This window comes from Larimichthys crocea, chromosome XI (assembly GCF_000972845.2).
Source record: "Larimichthys crocea isolate SSNF chromosome XI, L_crocea_2.0, whole genome shotgun sequence".
In the NCBI taxonomy this organism is placed as follows: Eukaryota; Metazoa; Chordata; class Actinopteri; family Sciaenidae; genus Larimichthys; species Larimichthys crocea.
Genome location: NC_040021.1, coordinates 13,672,825 through 13,695,146, shown reverse-complemented (window position 1 = coordinate 13,695,146; position 22,322 = coordinate 13,672,825). Strand labels below are relative to the sequence as shown.

General features: G+C 40.8%; 1 protein-coding gene and 1 long non-coding RNA gene across 2 annotated transcripts in view; one reads left to right on the top strand and one right to left on the bottom strand.

Annotated features, from left to right (window-relative positions):
* The first annotated feature begins 1,250 nt into the window (after window positions 1-1,250).
* On the top strand, window positions 1,251-16,536 carry tmem200a (transmembrane protein 200A). Its single transcript, XM_019279040.2, has 5 exons — window positions 1,251-2,043; window positions 12,363-12,500; window positions 12,812-13,080; window positions 13,163-13,326; window positions 13,958-16,536. Exons 2-5 carry the CDS (start codon window positions 12,370-12,372, stop codon window positions 15,074-15,076), a joined length of 1,683 nt encoding a protein of 560 aa, XP_019134585.1. The 5' UTR covers window positions 1,251-2,043; window positions 12,363-12,369; the 3' UTR covers window positions 15,077-16,536.
* Window positions 16,537-17,824: 1,288 nt separating this feature from the next.
* The window catches only part of LOC113746835 (uncharacterized), a 35,761-nt gene continuing 31,263 nt past the window's right edge, over window positions 17,825-22,322 (bottom strand). Inside the window, exon 6 of the long non-coding RNA XR_003463154.1 lies at window positions 17,825-17,954. This is a non-coding gene — a long non-coding RNA (uncharacterized LOC113746835). The remainder of the gene's footprint in view (window positions 17,955-22,322) is intronic.

Here is a 22,322-nt window from a genome sequence, read left to right as displayed (position 1 = left end):
TACTCTCAGTTACACTTTCACTTTAATTATCAAGTTGCAGACAGCTGCTTACAATAAGTATGGCAGAAAAGGTCAACGCATTTTTTTTAAATCCCATTCGGGCTTGTAAACAATGTAACAATGTAAGGCTTTGTTTTTTCTCCCCTTTTCCTCTCCCACACCTCTCCGTCTCCTTCCTGCTCTGTCTCTCTCTGCCCCTTCTCTCTGTTTTCATTTCGATCTCTTATGGAATGTAAATACAGCGAATGACTGACCACCGCGCCAGATTTCGACATGAATCTCAACTAGCTGTCTTAAGAGGGTTTTTTTAGAGCAGGCATGTGGTTTATGTTTTTATGATGTCTCCACAAGAGCCAACGAAAAATATCTAAATGGTGAAACTGGAGGGAGCCTGAAGGTTTTTTTTTTTTAAGTGTGTGGAGCTATAATGAGAGTAAGGGTTGGGGTTAAGGTCAGGCATGTCATGGTCAGGTTTAAGGTTGAGAATGGCACCTGAGGACCAACAGAACGCCCTAATGATCATGTACAAATGTGTATCCAGTGTGGCATGTTCAGCTGTACCACTCTGCCCTTGGGAATCTCAGTTCTCTCTCTCTCGCTCACACACACACACACACACACACACACACACACACACACGCTTCAAACTTATTGTTCAAAAATATCTGCTGTGTTTTCATTGAATTAATTCCAGCATGTAAATACAGGAAATGAGATGCATGCCAACATCTGCAACGTTTTTGCTTGCCCTCTCTCTTCTCTGCATGTGACAGAAGAAACAAACTCAAACCCAGCTCTCTGAGTCCTGCTAACTCCAAACATCTGGCCGTTCGTTGCATATCTTACATGAACACACAAGGAATCGCTCGTGCCAATATTACAGCTGTCAGACACATAAACACACACTTTCCACACTGCATTTGTTACTGCAGGAATGTTTCCAGAGCTCCGTGACTTAATACTGTATGCTCAATCCTGCTGCTTGTTGCTCACACATCCAACACAACAAGCTGATCCATTTTTCTATCACCAAAGCTTCTTCTTCATCAGCTTTTCCTCAAAACCACTCCATCCCCCTTATTGTCTGCACACTGCACATGCAAGTAAAGCATGGCACAGTGCCTCATTTCCCTCCATAAACACACTCCAGAAACCACACATATTCCCAGTGCTGCACCCCCCATCTCTCTCTCTCTCTCTCTCTCTCTCTCTCTCTCTCTCTCACACACACACACACACACACACACACACACACACACACACGCACACACACGCACACACCACGGTGAAAGCCTCTCACATTCCCACAAGCGTACTAGCGCTTTGGAGGAATTGGATGAAGCTGCCTCGTCTCTTCCTGGCTCAGAGGGGGAAGAAAATACGATTTACATTGCTCACAGCTTTTACTTGAAACGCAACAACTTGCTGCTGAGATTTTTTTTTAAAGAGTTGCGTCTCTCTTCTTTTTTTGGACGTGAAATCAAGTTTTTTTTGGACACGGAAATCGGGATAGCGAGAGTTTTACGCGTTAAAGTCAAGAAGGACTCCACATCAGCGGCTTTTACAATGAAACAAGGAATATTTTCCAACTGGGGGATTACAACATGAGCGTTTACCACTTTAAATAGGCGGAATGTGTTCAAGGATTTTCCTTGAGTGGTAATTAGGAGCGCGTTTCACCGCCTTCATTGTCCTGAGCGCACATTGTCTCCATATGGCGTAAAACGTGCTCCGCGCTTAATAAAGTCCTCTGAAAGACACTTTGAAAGCTCGCAAACCCAGTTTGAACCCGATCAAAGTAATAATGACCTTGTACCGTCTCCCTTAAGGACACTGGTTGTGAGTGAAGACTGCGCTGCTGTTTCCAAACCCTTCATGGGAGCTGAACAGTCCCCCTGTCATCTGAATGTTCTCGATCATGGCAGTTCAGTGGAAGTAGCCCTCAAAGTGGAAGATGTCTTCTGACTTTCCCCCAGGCTACATCCAAATCCCCCTACATGCCTGATGGCACAGCTACAGTGAAAGGTCTGCTTTTTTGCAAAGGTAAGAACTGAGCTGTTTGACCTCTCCAACTCTTAATACATTTGAAGCAATCCAAGCTGACAGCTCTACGGTCTCTCTTTTTATTCTCATCCATATTTAATGACGTTTCATTTAATATTTGATGAACGAGGAAGTTTAACATTATAGCTACATCTATTTGCCATCTTTCTGACGTAATTGATGGTGTTTTTTGGAAAGGACTTGAATAGGATCAAAGATTGTCTTATGTTTCATTGATTACTCTATAATTATTATAATTAACTTCTCAGTAGCCTAACAAGGTCTGATGTCATATTCATGTATTTGAAGATGTCAAAGATCATCATTAAAGGGCCAGTGCTCATTTTTGGTCAAAACCCTTTGAACCCTATTTAAAGATCCAGTCCAGATATGTTAAAGACAGGAAATGCTCAGGTCAATGCTTCTTCCTTCTCACTGAAACATACAGAAATGGATGAAATGGATTGTAAAACTGTGTATGTGCCCTGGATCACACTTGTATAACTTGCATATTGGACCATGATTGGCTTTTAATTGTGATATCACAAAATCCCGCTCCTATATGCACATCTTAAACTCAGATTTAAGGTGAGGAGGTAAGAAGAAACATGACGAATGTGCCGTCTGTTGTCAAACTGTCCATACACCATTCTGCACGCTGAAGGTCAAACGTCAAAGTGAAGGAATAATGGGCAAGATCCTTTTTTTGTTTTTCTTGTTTTTTTAATGAATGGGTGGTTTTATTGTCTTTGATGTGATTTAGATGATGATTGTAAATCAGGAGTAACTCTCACCTTGAGAGCTGTTTGAAGAGCTCACTATGCATAATGGCTCACAGTGAGACGCTGCCAAGCATTTCAGGCACAAATGTAGTTTAATTTGAGAACCATTGACAATTTAGCCGACGTATCAGCTAATCCTCCTTCACACGATAATTGGATAATCCTGTTTAAATACCTCGAGGTCAACAGTTCCTTCACTTTATCACACCTCCCACAGAGACATGCACAAACCCAAAAACCTCCACCTGATAGTAAAAGTTCATCCAACAGACCAGCTGAGCAAACAGGTTTATCTGTTTTAAGACATCATTCCTGTTTTACAGATTACACAAAATCAGTGGGGTTAAATTATCCATTGTAGTTCCAACGAAATGAAAGCATTATACAACCAAACAGAGCTGAGTGTGCGTTACACCCTCCCACCCAGCACTGCTATGCACCGCAGGTAGTGCTGTGATCTAGTGTCAGTGTCTACCTTCCAGTGAACACAGTCTGACCTGGGACCATACACAACCTAGCCTGTCTGGTAGAGAATGGAGCAGCCTCAGGATTTTTTGCCGGGTTTGGCTCCTGGCATCCAGGGGATGAGTCGGTTGGGTAAGCTGCATGGCTGACTAAGCTAAGGACAGTGAAAGTATGTAAACCACCTCTGTAGTGTAATGTTTTTCCCTGGTTCTCGAACACAGTCCAGTCTAACTGCTGAGCCCAGTTTTGTTGCCCGCTTATGTCAGATTAAAGTAGTGCTTTTGTACAGTAATCAGACCCAGCCAGGCCAGCATGTAGCAGCCTTTCAAAACACCTATAGACCATGTTAAACAGGACTCACTCGGCTCCGGCAGGGTCATAAGCGAGAGAGTATTTCATTGGATGAAGGATGAATCATCAACAACTTTTTTTTTTTAGAATTCACCAGGAAATGACTAACTCTACCATGAAAAATACTCAAAAATACCTGAAAAATGTTTCTCCTTTGTCATTGTTGGGCCAGATATTCAGTATCTGGAAGATAAATGTAGCACTAAAGATATTTATGGTGACTTTAAACTGCGTAGAGTGGGCTGCTAGAGTCCAAACACAGACCCCGCAAAGGTACCAGGACACTAGTTTGTACACCAGTGCTGCGGGGCACTGCTGTGGACAACTCGTGCTGCAGGGAAAGTGTGGGTGACTGGCTGAAAACCGGGACTGTGAGGAAGACAGAGTGAGTCATTTTGCTGAAATCAACAGGGGGCTCACTCCAGCTCACGCCACACGCGTGCATCTGATTATTCAATATAAAAAAAAAAGCTGAATTGATCACAGGAAGCAATGACCCCGATGCAGAGTGAAGGATGCGAGACTTATAAAAACAGTATGTATCATCAAAATAATGAGAAAGAAAATCCAAACCAAGATAGTGAAGATTTGACACACGAGTGCTCACATCAGAAAATGTGCTGCTGAAAGGTCAGCGGGAAAACACAAAGTGACATATTCTCCAGACAGATGACTCACCGTTGACCACGAGTCTGTAGGAGTAAAGCGATGCACAACACACACACACACACACACACACACACACACACACACACACGCTATCTGTTTATGCTTTGCTCATTCTTGTTCCTCCTTTTCCTCTTTCCTGCTCAGGGTTCTCGGTGGTCTTTTCAAGCCGCCGGTCTTCTCTAATGATAGGCAATTTTCTTCTGGTCAAATCAAACAGACATGAAACACTGTTTTTAATCTGAAAATAAAGACCCAAATGACGCTGGAAGAGAGACGAAGACGAAGTCAGTATCAGGCTTCAGGCTCTTGTAGTGGTCTGATTATTCAGGAGCCAGCCAGACCCAAACTTACAGATATCATATTTAATTCCAGTCGATTGTGTGACTCATTTCTAATCAGTGTCACGGTAGAAAACAAGACTGCACATTGTGAACCCACTCAACAGTGATAAGTTTTTTTTTTTTTAAAGCCATTTTCTCATGCGATATTACAAAAGCTCCAGCTGCACAGGTGTTTTTGCCTGATTAGAGCTGAGTGTGTTCTTTGTGTGTGCCAAGGTTGTTTGTTTGTGTGTGACTGAGAGCTTAACTGACATTGTTCCTCACAATGCAGGGTTGCATTTGTTCATGTGTTACATTACGAACAAACCTGGATTTTTCTGAAAGCTGCAATATTTCTAACTCTGTGTTCGTAATACGGAAAAGCAACAAAAAAATATCTCTGAGTCATATCAGGAAGAGTCTTTCTCCCATGCCATGCGTCCTAAAATGATGTGAACACAACATAATCATTCAGACGTGAAGTGAAACCACCCATGTGTCTATGCACATTAGGGTTTCGCCTTTCATCTTAAAGAACGCAGCATGCACATATGCCTGTAGGATGTTTTTAACTAGCCGTTCGGACAAATTTAGGACTGTAGTCACAAAAAAGCAACAAATGGTCATTTCAGAATCTCAGAAAAATAAAGCATGCTGTAGTCTAGAGACCTACCCCCAGAGTTCTCTGGTGGGGATTTTCATTTGACAACAACATGAAGTCCAGGACATGTCACGTTTCTGTCAAATAAACCTTTTATTTAATTTTACCAAACTAAATATAAAGACAAATTAACTAACCACCCAACGCTTCTGAAATCACATTTATTGACTGCTAATCCAGTCAGAACTACAAAGAGACACAAAGGCTGTGCAGCGGCAGAGCACTCGCTCTCAGAACCCTGGTCTCAATCTAAGATGGTTGCTGCTCCTCAAATATTTCCAGCTGTGTTCACAAGCGTGCAGAGCTGGTCAGAGTTCACATCCATGTCATGACTAGATGCAGGGGAGCCAAAAGCAACACAATCAGCCAGTACTGGAGGGATCTTTAGGATAGCAGACTGAGATTGCCTTGTTTGATCTCTGACCTTTTAGAAAATGCAGAGAATTCCACTTCAGGGATCAACAGAGTAAATTAGTGACACATGTGACTGTGATTTAAAAAAAAAAAAACCCCACAACCAAACAGATCTGTACCTGCTGTGAGGCACATCATGTGTTGTAATCCATGCCATAGCTTTGTGTCACATGTCATCTCATCTCTCTGTTGTATCTTCCCTGTCACATACCGCCGGGTAAAGAAGAAGCATCGTCGTCTTGTCTGTGTGCATCCTATTATAACTACAATCCCTGTTTATGTTTCTGGTGAACATTATGCCTCTCTGGAAACTGCTTTTTTCTTTTTTCTAAATGTGCGTTATTGTTGCATAGTAATGTACTGTGATTTCAAATGGGTGAGTTCTGCATACTAATGCTAGTGTGTTTATGGAATCTTTAGGGACATCCAACAATCAAAAAAAGCCTGCCCAAAAGCATCAAATTAGAGAGTTGTCTGAAAACTAAAACCCAGAATGCAAAAAAGAAAAAGAAAAAAAAGAAAAAAGGATCATTTGTCCTATTATTTGTTGGTGGTTTGGGCTTTTTTTAAAAGGCAAATAGTAAAAAGATTTCCTAAAACGGTCTCTGATTGTAAGTGCAATTCCTTTCCAGCACTAATTTGGTAAAGTGATTATCTATTGAGTCATGTGATATAAATTTGTAGTTAATGGGCTAAATTATGCAAAAATGGTGTCAATTAGCTCAATTGGTGGAGCAGCCGCCCCATGTACAAAGGCTCAGTCCTCAACAGGGTTCGAATCCGACCTGTGGCTCTTTCCCGCATATCATTCCCCATCTCTCTCTGCCCACATTCCTTTCACTCTTCAAGCTGTCTCTGTTAAATAAAAAATCTTTAAAAAAAAAAAAAAAAAAATAATAATATATATATATATATATATTAATTAAAAGTATAACCCCTTTACATAGAAAAATGTACACTACACTATTCTATATTATAACTATAATATACTGTACGAAGTTATATTGTACAATATGTTATAATTCAGTCCATTGTGTAGGATTTAGTGCCACCTTGCAGTGAAGTTGCATATTGCAACCAAATGAATACTCTCCCACGTCTCACCCTCTTCTTCCAAGCATGTAGAAAAAAAACTCTGGCTGCGAAATTCACATAAAAAGCAAAAACCATATCTAGATTAGTGTTTGGTTTGTCTGTGCTGGGCTACTGTAGAAAAAAGGGCGGTTCAACAAGGCGGACCACGTGGAAGAGGACACGCTCTCACTGTAGACATAAAGAGCTAATTTTAAGGCAACAAATTCTTATTTTCAGGTTATTACACTAATAGACACATACTTATGAATATTCTATTACTTTCCTGCCAATAGAGACTTCTCAATTTTACACAGTGGACCTTTATTTGTTACATTTTATTTGGACCGTCCACCTACAAATGATTGGTAAAGATTTAACAACCGTTTTCTGATATGACACCACTGTGGTTATAATTTGGTTGTTTAGACACAAACAATGTTACAGTGTGTTCATTGACACATATAGATAATCTGTTAAACATCTACAAACAAAGTGAAACAATTGAAATGTTACTAATACTATATACCCCTCCCTAAACAATACTATATATAATTTACTTGACCTAACATGAAACGGCAGCTATGCCAGTGAATAAGTCATTAATGTAAAATATAACACTGAGTTCATTTTTATATTATATGATCAGACTATCAACATGCTTTTTTTCAGTCGCCTGAACTCTGTCAGTAATATTGTACTACAGTTAACAGGCGTAGGTTTAAGTGTACTCAAAAGGAAAGTACTCAAATTTGACCTCGGCATTAAAACTTGACAGTCTCTTTATTTTAGTTAACACATTGTACAAAGATCATATATTGTTCACTGTCTATTTGATCTTCAGACATGCAAGCGGCCTTTGCAAGAGAGTAGAAATGAATTTGTCTTCCCTTTTTAAATGCAGTTCAGGTGAGAAAAAATCCCCCTGATCCAGTATTTAATTTTACATTTATTAGAGCCATTTGGCCTCAGTTAACCTTACCAGGGCAGTTTATGTCAGCAACAAAAACATATGACCCACTGTAACTGTAATGGGAGTCATAATGGATACAAATACTTCTCTCCTTACCACACTCCATGTTTATCCTCCTGCTCATTCCTCTCTCATTACATCTTTCCTTCTTACGCTATGTGCCCATATTAGATGCCACTGACGTGAGTCACTTGAGACAAACTTTTTTCAGTGTCCCTCTAGAGTAAAAAAATAATAAAAAAATTAAAGATTATGTGTAGATCAAAGCACCTCCTGTGTTTTCACTCTCTCTCCCTGACTTCCCCCTCTGGCTGTCTTCTTCTGGTCCTCATCTTACTTCTCCTTGTTATGTCTTTCTATCCCACTTGTCCTGCTCTCTTTCCTCTTCCACACTCTCCATCATTTTCTCACTCGTGTGGAATTCAGAGTTTGTTAAGCTGCCGCACAAACCGCATAAACAACACGTAATTAACACCCCGGTCGAAATGCTAACGTGTAACTGTTGAGTGAGAGTTTTTTTTTTTTGTTTGTTTTTTTGCAGGCAAACTCTGTTGCTCTCACCCTCTCCTCCTCATTCCTGGTGTCTCCCTTTTACCATTACCTCTTCTTATTCTCGCCAGTATAAAACCCCGACCCCCCAATTCTACCTCAGCATCCTTTGCAGTCTCCTCATTTCCTCCCCCCTCTCAATCACACCTATCTGACATTGCTAGAGGGGTGAAGTGATTTGAGTCATTTGTGACATAAAGCTTTGTTTTCTCTGCACACACAAGAAATAAAAATATGAACTAAAGTGACCCATGGGAAATACCCCCTTTTTTTAACACGATATAATGTTAATGATATACCTGTCACTCTTGTGCGCACAGCTGGTAGTTGCTATAGAAACATGTCACCTAGCAGCAGCAGCAGCACATGTAGTTGCTATAGGGACAATGCATCACGTGTCATCTCCTATAGATAGGTAATTTGTCGTTATCATGCTACACAAGTCATCTCCTTGCTGAAGGATGTGACACATGCTGAGGGATATCACAGAGGTGAAATGTGACAGTGTAGAGAGGGGGAATCTCTGCTGTGTTTTTAAAATGGGAACTCGTGTAAGTGTGTCTGAATGTTTTAGTGTCTTCAGCAACAGAATAAATCCGCTCGCTATCAAATAGTTTGTATAGTTTTCTTGCCTTACAGTGAGCATGCACAGATAAACAGCTGACGTAGTTAATACGTCATTAATATGGTGATCACATGGAGGCTAATTCATGATTCATTAAACACTCATTTAAAACTGCTTATGAAAGTAGTGAGGTGGAAAATGAAGCACATTATTCATAAGTTTTATCTAATATGAGGTGGGGGGAAAAAAACGAACATTAATATTTATACAGTCTACGATCACCATGTGATACAAAAGAGGCAAACCTCTCTCTGTCTCTCTGTTTAAACACACTAACACACTGATTTCTTTCATTCTGCATGCAGAAATGAGGCTGACGTGCAGCACAGACCCTGCTGATTGGATGTTGTGGTGTTGAGCTGAATATTAACTGGTCAGTTCATGCGGTCACTGCACAGGATCTCCACAGTAGAAAGCCCTTTGGTGTCAGAGCCTGAGTGGTTTCTCGTCAGGCTGGCTGGTGTTGCGGTTTCGGCTGCATTTTATTCTCTGTGCCCCGCTTGTTTCTCACTCTCGCCTTGTTAAAACTACAGATGCACTCGGCTTGTTTGCTGTCTCTGTCCTGTCATCACTGACAGGAACAGCACTTTGCTCTCCTTTTATTGTCAGGACTGCTCTTTCTATCCGCTTATCCAGCCCCATTTTGTCTCCTTTAAAACAGTTTTCGCCATTTTTTTTAAACACTGTTCTGCTCTTTTGTACAGACTTCCAGTTTCTGGTGGTGACTCAGTGTTGCACCCAGGTAGATGCGCTGATGGAGATTAAATAAGTGCCTCTATATCTCTCTACGTCTTCATCTACTCCTGTTGTCGCCTATCTCTTATTTTTTGTCATATCTATCTTCTCCTCTGCTCCCATCCATCCCTTTCTCGTCTTTCAGTAAATCTCTCCCCCTGTTCTTGAAACATTGTGTGGGTTCCTGTTTGATGCACAGCAAGGAGTGAAAGGAGAGAATCAAGTAAAGAGACAGAGTGAGAGGGAGCACGGCAAAACCTGAGAAAAGAGGCCGGTTGTGTTTGTCCTTGTGTGATTCACCATCTGTGGCAAAGCACTTTCCTACAGCAGTATTACGGACAAAATGACTGACATGAAAAATACATCGAGATGTGAGAAGGAGAAAAGAGGGTAGGAGGAGAGAACGTCTGGTCTTGTGTGTGTGATTCACAGTTACTTTAAATACTAAAAGCTTTGTCTGATTCTAAATGCTAAAGCGGATTTTATTGCGTTGAGATATGTAGAAGAAAACAGAGGAAAGTAACCAAATAAAAGAAAATTAAAATTAGAGACGGATTAAAAATAGATCAGAAAGGACAGAGGAGAGTGGGAGGGAAAAGAGAGAGAGAGCGAGACAGAGATAAGATGACAAAGAAAGCTGGGGTGGAGGAAAAGGAAGTAAGGGAAAAATTATTCAGGGTCACAACCAGAATGCATTAGCTGACAGGCCTGGGCTGGGAATGGAAGAGGGAGGGAGAGATTTACAGATACAGTAGTGCGCTGTTGGAGGAAGAAAGAGAAAAAGAGATAGAGATGTGGAACCAAGGAGGGAGGGAGAAATTAAAAAAATAGACAGACGAAGGTCATGGGTGTGTTCTTGTTCCCATGCTAAATCTGTTTTATCCTCTTAGATACACAGCCATGCGCACAGAGACACAAACGCACGGCACAGAATAAATAAATTGTTATTACTATTATAGAGAAAACAGTACCAGAGTATTTTTGGAACAGAGAACTACAGTACGGTTTGGAAAAATAAGTAATATCCTAATAAAAGTAATACTGAAAGAACTACTGCACAATATAACGTCAGAATAATGCATCACGATTGCATTCAAACAATATCTTCATCGCCCATTGGGGTGGAAACTTGTCTTTGGCTCACCAAACAATATACAACGTCATAAAAACAGACAAGCAGTTAGTAAAAAACGACCACATAGACAAGATCACACTACACATTTAGAAAGAATTTATAAAGCAGCCAGTAAATCCAGCATCTTAAAACATCCCTTGTAACAATATTATAACAGTAACTCAGAACCACTTTGCTAATCCAGGATTTTATGCTTTGACTCTTCTGAGTCTTGTGCCACCATTCTGGGCACAGAGCTGTATAGTGTATATCTTGGGGACAGCCTGAGTGTGTTCAGTGTGAGTGGGCGCAAGAAAGTGTTCAGTGGTTTTAGTAGTTAAATTCATTTCTATGCGAAGGTGGTGCTCAAGCTGAGTTGAAACAATCTTATGAGTGTCCACTGCCACTTCACGGCTGTTCACTGGTGTCCAACCTGTAACTGTTCACTGTGGTTACATGGAGCTAATTGACAAAAACAGTAAATTAATCTTATTGCATTGAAGTTTCTTTGCCAGAGCTTGATCTAAAGACAAATGCTTGAAACCTTGGTGATTCAGTATTAAATATAGTGGGTTTAATCCTCTTGGTACTGAACAAGACAATGCTAATATTAATGTGCGCCCAGATTAACAGGCATTTAGACCCAAATGGAGGCTCCCCGAATAAGCCTGTGTTTGTTTTGAGCCCTCTTGCTTTTAATAACTATGAATAGATATCTGAGCAGCTGGTGAACGGAGAGACCATGATTCATTTGAATATTATGTCAGAACCTCAGCACTGTCTTTCCAGTGTTATGACAACAACATAAACGACAAAATATAAAAGCAATAAGTGACAGATTTGAATAAAAGATATATAAAAGATGAACAAAACCACAAGCCATGTGTGCTTCTTTGTCTGTTTGCTTTCTGTTTTCCTCAGTTTCTCTCTCATACACGCAGGAAGAATGCAGTAAACAAACATCTCGTAGGGGTGTATGACTAATTACAATCCGCAAACATCGGCACAGGCATACAACGTTTGTCCTGAAAGTCTGTCCTTCAACAACAAAACACCAGCAGCAAACAGAGGAGACTGTTGTAGTGGGTGTGCACATTTTTGTGCGCTTACAACTTTATCACTGCTTAACTATAAACAGCATTTCTCAAACTTGGAAAAAGAAAGCTGAAAGTTGGACACAGTTCTCTGTAAAAGTCTGTAAAAACCTGCCGCTTTTCAGAGGTCACTGCCGTATGTGAGATGACATGCCTGTGTAAAATAAAACAAACAGATCTGTTATCCCTGGAACCGGTTCAATCTGCTTGCACTCTGAATATTAAGTGTCTTACACCTCCTTTATTGAGAGCATCTGGGAGACTTTGGTTGAGGAATATGCAGAATTACATCCAGTATGTGCATCCCTTAACCTGTTCTTAAGGTGGTTATATTTTTCTTCCTGTGTATCTGTGTCTCTAAATGGATGTTTACAGGTGTTTTCAGTTGCACATGTGTGTGTGTGTGTTAGAAAGACTTAACAAACTGTCAGGACACTGCTCTACATCAGTACTGTACATGTAAACTCATCGCAATCTTCTGGATGTGTATCCGCAGGTTCAGTATGACTGCAGCAGCAGGTGTGCTTACAGGTTTAGCTAAGCTAAAACGCCAAGACTCCGCCCGCTCTCAGCAACGGCCCATACCGCCTCTGTCGCCGGGCCTTGGAAACCCCGCGCCAGAGGCTGCCCCCAGGTAATTATCTGAGTAATTACTGATGCAAAGATTAACCCAAAGATTCGTAGGACCTCAGCAAAGACCTGTAATTGCAAATGAGCTTTTTCACTAATTACTTTGAGTGACAGGAAACTGGCAGCAGTTTAATTTGTATGCGATCCATTAATGTTAATGTTTTAATTTAATGTCAATTAAACATGATGTGTCATGATCCATGAAAATGCTTCTGCAATCTCTGTACATTTTTTTTTTGTACCACAGTTTTAATCTCACTACTAATTTGTCTCCAAAAACTAACTTACTGTTTTCTTTCCATACTTTTCATTTAGGAAGCGGAAGAGACGCACAGATGTCGTGGTAGTGCGTGGCAGGCTTCGCCTGTACTCTGCCTCTGGGTTTTTCCTCCTCTTGGGCCTGGTCATCCTGGCCATAGGGATTGGCATGGCGACACTGGGTTACTGGCCACACAGTGAAACCATGCCTTTGGCCAAAACGCAGACCGGAGGAGGATCTAAAACAGAAACTGAAGGAAATGGAGCCAAGATGGCCGACACAGAGGGCAATGTCGTTAACTCCAGCACTAGTCAAAATGTGCAAGGTAGGAGTCAGTTCACGTAGAGACTTGCTCCGTGGTTTATAAACTATAAACCCCTGACACCCTCTGTGTGTTCTGCACACAGATCCACCCTCCAAGCAGACTGGGGGCATTGTGACACGATTCCTGGAACAACATCGTCACTCTGAGAGGATGAAGATGTTCGGGCCCTTCACCATGGGCATTGGGATTTTCATATTCATCTGTGCTAATGCCATTCTTCATGAAAACAGAGACAGAGAAACAAAGGTAGGGCTCATGTCAAGGTGTCGGAGAGATTAAATACTAACTTTTCCGGTGAATTTTGAGGGTCCGCCAAACAACAAGGAATATAAACAGAACCCTTACTGCCTTGCAAGGTTTGAAACACTGATTTGTGCTGTGAAACTGGTTCTATTAAAGGTTATGAAAGAACAATTCAAAGCAGATATTTCAATTCTAAAATACAAAACCCAAGTCAATAGAATATGTCGTTAATATTCCTCCCCATCTCCGTATTCTCATTTATGCTCTTCCTCCACTCTCTACAAAGTGAGGCGCATGCACACTGCAGTCATCCATATTCATCATCTCTACATAACTAACATGCAAATCATATTTCTGCCAACCTCCTTCCAACCATATCTCTTCAATTTTCCTCTGATCACATTTCCTCTGCTCTTATGCCCTCTCCCTCCCTTCTGTAATTCAGTTTATCCTCACCTCCTCCTCTCCCCCATTCTAGGTAATCGATGTGAGAACTATCTACTGTATTTCAAGGTCACAAACATCTAGCATAAGCACATAAATATGAAATTATAGAAGAATAAACATGTTAGAAATATTAAACATAAGATAATCAAAATACTATTGCTACTAATAATATTCTCTTCTGCACTAGATAATCCATATGAGAGACATGTACTCCACAGTCATCGACATCCATCGCCTCAGGCAGAGAGAGCAAAAACAGCAACATCACCGCAACAGCACCTATGCAAGAGAAGTTGGTGATCTTCGAACCTTTGGAGCTGATAACGCAGCACGATTGTCCAGCAACCCCCTCCTCTCATTCTCCTCTCGGGCTGGAGGTGGAGGTTCTACAGAAGAGGAGGAGGTTCTGTTAGGGGACGAGGAGTTTCACAGACACAGGGAGCAGGCTAAGTTGGATTGTAGCTTTGCGGGGCTGTTGGCGCCACTCTACAAGGATCGTTCTTTCTGCGGACCGGGGTTTGGATTGGCTCGCTCGGATTCAGTTCGCCACCAGTGGTCGGTGGACGGAGATGGGGAGAAGGGAGGACATCATGCACGCTCTATTGTCTCCTCCTCTATCTCTGCGTTTACTCTCCCGGTCATAAAACTCAACAACTGTGTTATTGACGAACCAGAGATGGAGGCGATTACTGAGGAGGATAGAGGAGGAGGAGAGAGAAGAGACGGAGAGAGGTCACAACCTTTGAGATCCATGGAGTCTCTAGTGGTTCCTGTAGCATCTGTTGCAAAGGCCTCCAAACCACCGGGCTTACACCGGAGTAACTCTGCCTCCTCCTCCTCCTCCCAATGCTCCTCTGTCTCCTCTACATCCCTCTCCCCTGCTCCCTCCTCTACCTCAGGCTGCTGGCTCTCCCCGGGAGCAGCAAGGACTGACTTTGGCTCCAACTCCTCTCTGCACATGCTCAGCAGCCACTCCAAATCCTTGGACCTAGAGCGTGGGCCAAGCATGCTCAGCGTGCACCCGGAGCAGCGTAAGCACCCCAGCTGGCCCCGCCTTGACCGTAGCAACAGCAGCCGGAGTAACAGTGGCAACCGGGGCAGCAGTAAAGGCTACATGCGGCTCGAGGACAGGGAAGAGCAAGGGGAGCGGCTGTTAGATGTATCGCCCGCCGTGGCAGCGAGGCGCGACTACAGCAAGCGGGAGAAGCTGCTAATGATATCGAGGTCACATAATAATCTGAGCTTTGAGCATGACGAGTTTAACAGCAACACACTGAAGAGGGGCAGCTCCGAGACTCGATTTTGAAGACTGTGAACTAGAGGCCGAAGACGTTTCTGTCCTGTTCTGTAAATTGCTCTCCAGACAATTTGGGTGTACAGCGTGTTTGTGTCAGGGGGGAAACTGATGAGTTTAGCAGCTGCACCCTGGAGAGGAGAGGAAACTCCAAAGTTGTTTGAAGACATTTTTTTGAGCAGCAGGATGGAGAGTAGTTAGGTACGGACTACCATGCGAGGTAAAGGGTTCAGGCCTCACGTCAGCAAGACACTGAATGCCTACTGTACCAGGTCCAGTGGTGCTGTTCTGTAGTTGACCCTGACCTGTGACCTCTGTTGAGGGAGGCAAATGAAAAGAGGAGTTCCCTATAGGGATTAATAAAAATAAATCACATTGCATCATCCATCTACTTTCTACAAACATAGTTCTAATGAAGCTTTAACAGAATCCAAAGCCTGGTGCGCTTCACGATCAATACTCTTTCATTACAAAAGGTTCTGAAAATAGCTTTTTCTAAGTTTTACAAGGTTTAATTCAAAGACACACTGGAAGCACTTTGAACAAGTTTCTTCCTCAGCGGGTAGCAGTGACAAATCTTTTAGAATAACTGTGAGAAATGAGCATGACCAGTTTAATGTCATAAGAGAAGAAGACAAAAATAGAAACATTAATGATCTTTGCCTCTGTGGCACCTTTGAAAGTTAACAAAGTTAAAGTGCTTAATAGGTTTGCACAGAGAGATATGAACACTAAAGTCACCAGAATCAGCTTGTAGTTTATAGCCTGGTGTAAACCTACAAGAACATGTAATGGCATAGTGCTGTGACAAGTCTAAAAGATATAGATATTAGTGGTAAAGTGTTGGTTATGTATGTTTCTGTGTTTGTCTGATCCTCAGATTGTACCAGATATAGAGATCTGCACAAAACAAAGTCAGATAAAAACACTATACTGTACTACAGTGTCAATACAGTACAGCACAGATGTGAGTTAAAATCACAATGTCAGGCTGCAAAATACAATAATGGAGTCCATGCTGCCCCACAGTCACAATATTGCTGCCCTTTGCAGAGAACTATAATAAGAAGCTTTGTGTGTCTGCTATAAAAACTAGAAGTGAGAGTCTGTGTGTGTGTGTGTCTACAGCTCTGCTACAGAATAAGTTAGATTCTCACTAGAGAAGATCTCCATTTGGTTTCACTCAGGATATGCAGTCTGTTATTCATGTGCTGATCATTTTTGTAGACCTATTCGCAAATCTATTCAGTATCAGAGAAAATTGTCAAATATTTATTGGCAAGTGTGGCCAAAATGTATGTTAAATTAGAGCTGATCAAATGCTGAAAATAATCCAAGCACAAAGAAATGTCTCAAAACAAACATAAATCCAAAGTTATTCAATTTATAGAGCAAACTCACATTTGAGGTATTTCTGCTTGATAAATGAATTAAACAATTAAATTGATCTATCAGCACTGAAGAATTTGAAGTCAATCGGAATTGGAAAATCAATGTTTGCAAGAAAAATCTGTATAAAAGTGGGTGTGATGTATGAGCAATGCAGTCGAGCCATGTACACATTTATCTAGTGTTATTGTTATAAATCCTTGAAGCTGTAATATTACAGTCCAACTGAAAATAAATAGCATTTTTTTTGTCTGCTACAGCATACATATCTATCTCCATAAATCACCTGTTTTGGTTCCAAGTGAGAAATCCACTTTTTTTTTTGGTTTCATGATGGCACCCCTTAGTTTTGCGTTAATATGACAGAATAGAGTTAAGTATCTATCTACATAGGTGGTTTAATAGAGCCAATCAAATGTTTTTTTAATGTCAGTGTTGTATCACAGACAGAGAAGACAGTCACACTGAGTCTACATCTTATATAACTTAGGAACATGAACATGCATCTCATCCTGATCCTTAGCTTATTTAACAACCAAACAGATATTCAATATCATAAACCAGAATACAGAAGCTAAGCTGCTCATCTACATTAAACAACGTAAATGTGCAACATGCAAATGTCACTTTGGGTCGGGTAGATGCTGGTGTGGTCCTTATTTGTCAATGCCACGTTATATTTCAGACCTTATTTCTGTTAACAATAAATAAAAAAATACTTAGAGAATATTTTTGACTATAAAAATGGCTACATGTGATTTCAGTCAGACTTTAAACTGTCAGTCCCATTTGATGTGGCCTTTTATTTATTTATTTATTTTTCTTTTTGACATGATGATCGCAGGTTTGAATTCAGCCACTGAGCGGCTTGGCAGTGATGTCTCTGCATATTTTCTTATTGAAATATTGACGAGGTCTGTTGTCACCTAACATGTGAAGACATTTCTCATGTCCACCGTCACTATATGAGCTGATATGATGCCTCCATATTGCTCAATATCTCTATTTCAGGGTAGGTTTGCTTCGTCAGGTTCCTTAACACATTTATTCATCTTCTGTGCTACTTTTAATGCAGCAGACCTAAACATTAATATCACATGCGTTGAAAAGGACAGAGGCCCTTTTTCCAGTGTTACAGAGTGCAGGAATCTTGCCAGAGAGCTTCATTAACTGGTTTCTAGCAGTTTATAAGTCAATGTCCAATTTTAGTTTCTCTCAAAATAAACAGTATTTTCACTGAAAGATGTTTTGTCCTAATGAGTGTGTTTTGAAATACTGGTTCCTACATACAGGAGCTCATCGAGTGCCTTTCTTATGGGTCAGTGGGAGGCAATAACATCCCTTGGGTACACACACACACACACACACACACACACACACACACACACACAAAGAACACATCACTAATTCCTATCTCTCTTTCTTCCTCCTCTCTTCGTCTTCTGCATACGAAATAAGCAAAGGTCTGGATGAGTCATCATCAATTATATGCTCTGCAGCTCTGTGGGAACACACACACAAACATACAGAAACAAACATGCATGTGAGGACTTAAGGTTATACTTACATAAAAACATGCATTATATACATATATATACACATATATATATATACATATATATACACATATATACATACATACACCTACACAAAGAGACAATCCAATTCAAAAGCAGAAGGCTGATGATGCTGTCTCATCCTCTTTGTTAGTGAGGGCACAGATTATAATCCTAACCCTTTCTGAAGGAAAGAAACGTGTATAGGCGGCAGAGATGGATGATGTCGCATCCAGTTAATGTTAAGCTAAAATACTCCTGTTTACCAGTGGAAGATTTCAATATGAATATGATCTTAAAAGTTGAAGCCTTTTTTTAAATAATAGTTTTGCCTTCAGCATTCAACTCAGTGTCGTGGTTTTATAATCAACATTAGGACAGAATATTAACTTTCTCTCTCTTCTACAGTCCATTCACTAACATAAAAAAAACAAAAACTAACCAGGCAATCACAACAGTTTGGATTTAAGTCTTGTCTCATTTCTTTGAAAGTTGCATCAAAATCAAATTAGCAAGAGCACTTAGGATACAGACCTTCCTGTAACTACATTTTGGTTGCTGAACACATCTCCAGTTAAGACTGATGACTAAAGCAACTGAATCAAATGTTTTACTCTGTGCACAGAAATAAATCCAGAGAATCTAAATACACCTGCTTTTTCTCTGTAATCTTTGATGCTTCAACTTTCTGAGAGACACTGAGACCAAACGGAGCAGGGCATGTGGTCCATCACTCTGCATTATCTGGGTATTTGTTCAATCCCGAGCTGATGTGTTACGGAGAGTCAGCTCACACTTTCTCACCTCCTCAGCTGTGTCAGACACATCAGCTAGCTCAGGGACTCTGAGTCTTTTTAGGAGAGACTCTAAATGATGAACTGTTACATCTTTCTGTTAAAGAAGGCTGACAAGGTTTTTTTAAAAACCAGAACAATTATCACAATTATCCTATGGGCAGCCCCCCCGAGAAGCGCCCACTGAGCAGTTGGGCAGATCGGTGCCTTGCTCAAGGGCACCTCAGCAGTGCCCAGGAGGTGAACTGGAACTGGCATCTCTCCAGCTACCAGTCCACCTTCCATATTTGGTCCATGTGGGACTTGAACCGGCCACCCTCCGGTTCCCAAGCCAAGTCCTCCAAAAATACTCAGTAGAACACTAAATGTGTATAAACTATAGATGAAAATAATAGTGGACAAATGCCCTATAAACTTTTATTTTACATTGACTAAAACTACAGTGTCCAACAGTTCCTGTACAACAGGAAATAACTGGGCCTCATTTTAATGAGACTAATTGTGTTTAATTGTTCCCTGCTTTTAAATATTGGGAAGTTGCAAAGTACTAAAACCATGACTATAAAGCACTGGTTCTCAAACTATGGTATGTGTAGCATTGGTGCTATGCAACCTTCCTGTATTTGTACTTGATACAATACATCCATGATTAGTTACAAGCTAAAATGTGAAAGCAAGAAAGTAAATGAATGGGAAATATTATTTAGAGAAGTGCTTATCACGAGTACACCTTTTCCACCAAATTGGCTGATTAGCTGAAGATTATTTTAGCAATAAATAATCTTTTTAATAAGAGTACAGCTGCCTCCTGCATGAACTGTCTGTAGTCAAATAGGGTCGGTCTATGCCGCTGTACTTTAAAGTCTGTCATAAAGGTGATATTTGGAAAGCCCAATATTTTCAGAGGTGGTACATGACGTGAAATGTTCGCTATGCTAAGGGATTTATGAGACTGTACTTTGCAGAGATTTGAGCCAAATCATCATGTTAACATGCTTATGATAAGAATGGTAACATGCTGATCTTTAGTTTTGTAGCGTGTGACTGATGGGAATGTCAGTAGTTTTGCAGATATTTAGTCATAAATCAAAGTATTGGACAACAAATGTATGTATATATCATGACAATCCATTCAACAGTCGCTGGGACATTGCACTTAAAAGCACAACCTTAAGATGACGCAAGAGGAAAAATCAGGGAATCACTAACGTCATCATGAATGAACTGTAAAAAATAAACAAAAAAACAACCTGTGCGCCAATTCATCAAGCAGATGAAGATATTTCTGCCTCGGCCAAAGTGGGTGGTAGACAAGTGAGAACGAAGTGAGACCTGTCAGGAGATCACTAGTGAGATTTATCCTCAGGGCACGGTGAATATCTGTTCCAAATTTCAAAATAATGCGTCCAATAGGTACTGAGATATTTTAGTTTGGATCAAAGTAGTGACAGACCAACAGACTGACATTTTTAACCCGAGAGCCAGGGACTTGGCTCAACATAAAACTATATATTTCTGTCCAAATTGTCAATATTTATGTCTTCGGTAGGAAGGAATCTGTTTGTAGCTGAATGCCAAAAGCAGAGTATGGAGGTTGGAAAGTATCAAGAGATAGACTGACATGCTGTGGGTTTTGTTTTTTGATGGAATTTGTTGGGAAATATTGAATAACAGCGGCCCTAACATTTGACTTGCACACAATTATTTTCTTATTCATAGTATGCTCGGGTCATGAGTGCTTTACATTTGTTGTTCTAGACTTCTGCTTTCAAAACTGGCTCTTTTTTTTCTCTTCACAGCAACAGTTTGGAATAAACAGAATAGAAAGAGTTTTACTGGTTTAGACGGAGCCACCATGGCTGCACAGATAACACTTCTGTCAGTCTGAGCTCTGGACAATTAGGACACATAATTAGGCAGGGCAAGTTGATTTGTATAGCGCCATTCTTACACAAGGCCATTTATAGTTCTTTACAGAGGCAAGGAAATTAAAACAATTTAAAATCAAACAGAACTTAAAAGTAATAAAACGTTAGAATGTGATTTAAAATCATTAAAACCAGCAGATACAGAAGGTGAAGTGGTAAAAATAGGCGCTATGGGAAAGCTGCAGCGAACAATAATGTTTTTAACCCTGATTTAAACAAGCTGACAGTTTGTTCAGGGAGCTTGTTCCACAGGTGAGGACCACAGAAGCTAAATGCAGCTTCACCCTGCTTGGTTCTGACCCTGGAGACCCTGAGTAAACCTGTCCCAGACAACCTGAATGGTCTGGATGCCTTATACCCAACGAGCAGCTCTGACATGTATTTAGGCCCAAGACCATTCAGTGACTTGTAGACCAGTAACAGGATTTTCAACTCTATCCTTTGACACACAGGGAGCCAGTGCAGAGATATAAGGACAGGTGTGATATGGTCTATTTTCTTGCTGTTGGTCAGCAGCGTTCTGGATGAGCTGCAGCTGCTTGATTGATTTTTTTTACTGAGACCTGTAAAGACACCGTTACAATAATCTAACCTACTGAGAATAAATGCATGAACAAGTTTTTCCATGTCTGGTCTGGGCAGAAATCCTTTGATTCATGCAATGTTTTTTAGATGATAATTAAAACAAATATTTCAAAATCATTCCTTTGTGTTCAGTCTTCCCTCACTCCCAATGAGACTGTAATATACACATACACACAGGCACACAGATGAAAATGACCATCACTGAATCCACCTGGATCACATATTTATATCCACATCAATAGAAAAGGATGACTTTGAAGACCTGAGACACACCCTGAGCTCACCCTGTTCAGAGGAGACTGAGGGAATTGATTTCTCATACAATCATTCAGTTCTTTCTTTCTTGATGATAACAGGGATTTATTTTGTGTGTCCGTGTATTTTTCCTCTGTTTGTGCATGTGTGTAGATTGTGCGTACAGTCTGTGTGTGTGTGTGTGTGTGTGTTTAGCCCCTGTTTTTTTGCCAGTAATAACAGCAGAGATGTGGGCAGTTTACTGGCATTATCAGCTAATAAACAGACTAATTACTCCGACACATCTGGAGGGCAAACTGAACGGTTTGCAGATTAGCTGAGGAGAATGGCTGCCAGGAGGGCGAACTGCATTAGCACAGCTGCCACGGATGATACCAACGCTTCGTGGTCTGGGGATGAGCGGTGCTGAATTAGTAATGGAAGTGAGTCATCTGGCTACATATTGGTTTCTAGAGTGGCGAACGCTCTATTATTTACATCTTCTGATGGGAAAGAACAGCAGATTATTATTCTATCAAATAGCATACTGTCATGCAAGTCATACAGTACTACAGTAATGAAGATTGGTCTAAGTCAGGGGTTAAGGGGGAAGTTATGTTAAGTGATGTTATGTGTTTCCATAATCACGAGGAATCTTGAGTGTCAAAGGTCGTTTCCTTCATAAACGTGGCTGAAGGCGTCCTCACTCACTGCCATGCTGTCATTATGTCATGTTGACTCGTCTCCCGAGCTTTTCATCGTCCCGTTGCAC

Bases quoted from the DNA above. Each gene is read 5' to 3' on its own strand.
- tmem200a (XM_019279040.2), top strand. From the start codon at position 12,370: ATGACTGCAGCAGCAGGTGTGCTTACAGGTTTAGCTAAGCTAAAACGC. The intron at 12,501-12,811 runs GTAATTATCTGA...CTTTTCATTTAG, and splicing joins GCGCCAGAGGCTGCCCCCAG to GAAGCGGAAGAGACGCACAG. The intron at 13,327-13,957 runs GTAGGGCTCATG...CTTCTGCACTAG, and splicing joins ACAGAGACAGAGAAACAAAG to ATAATCCATATGAGAGACAT.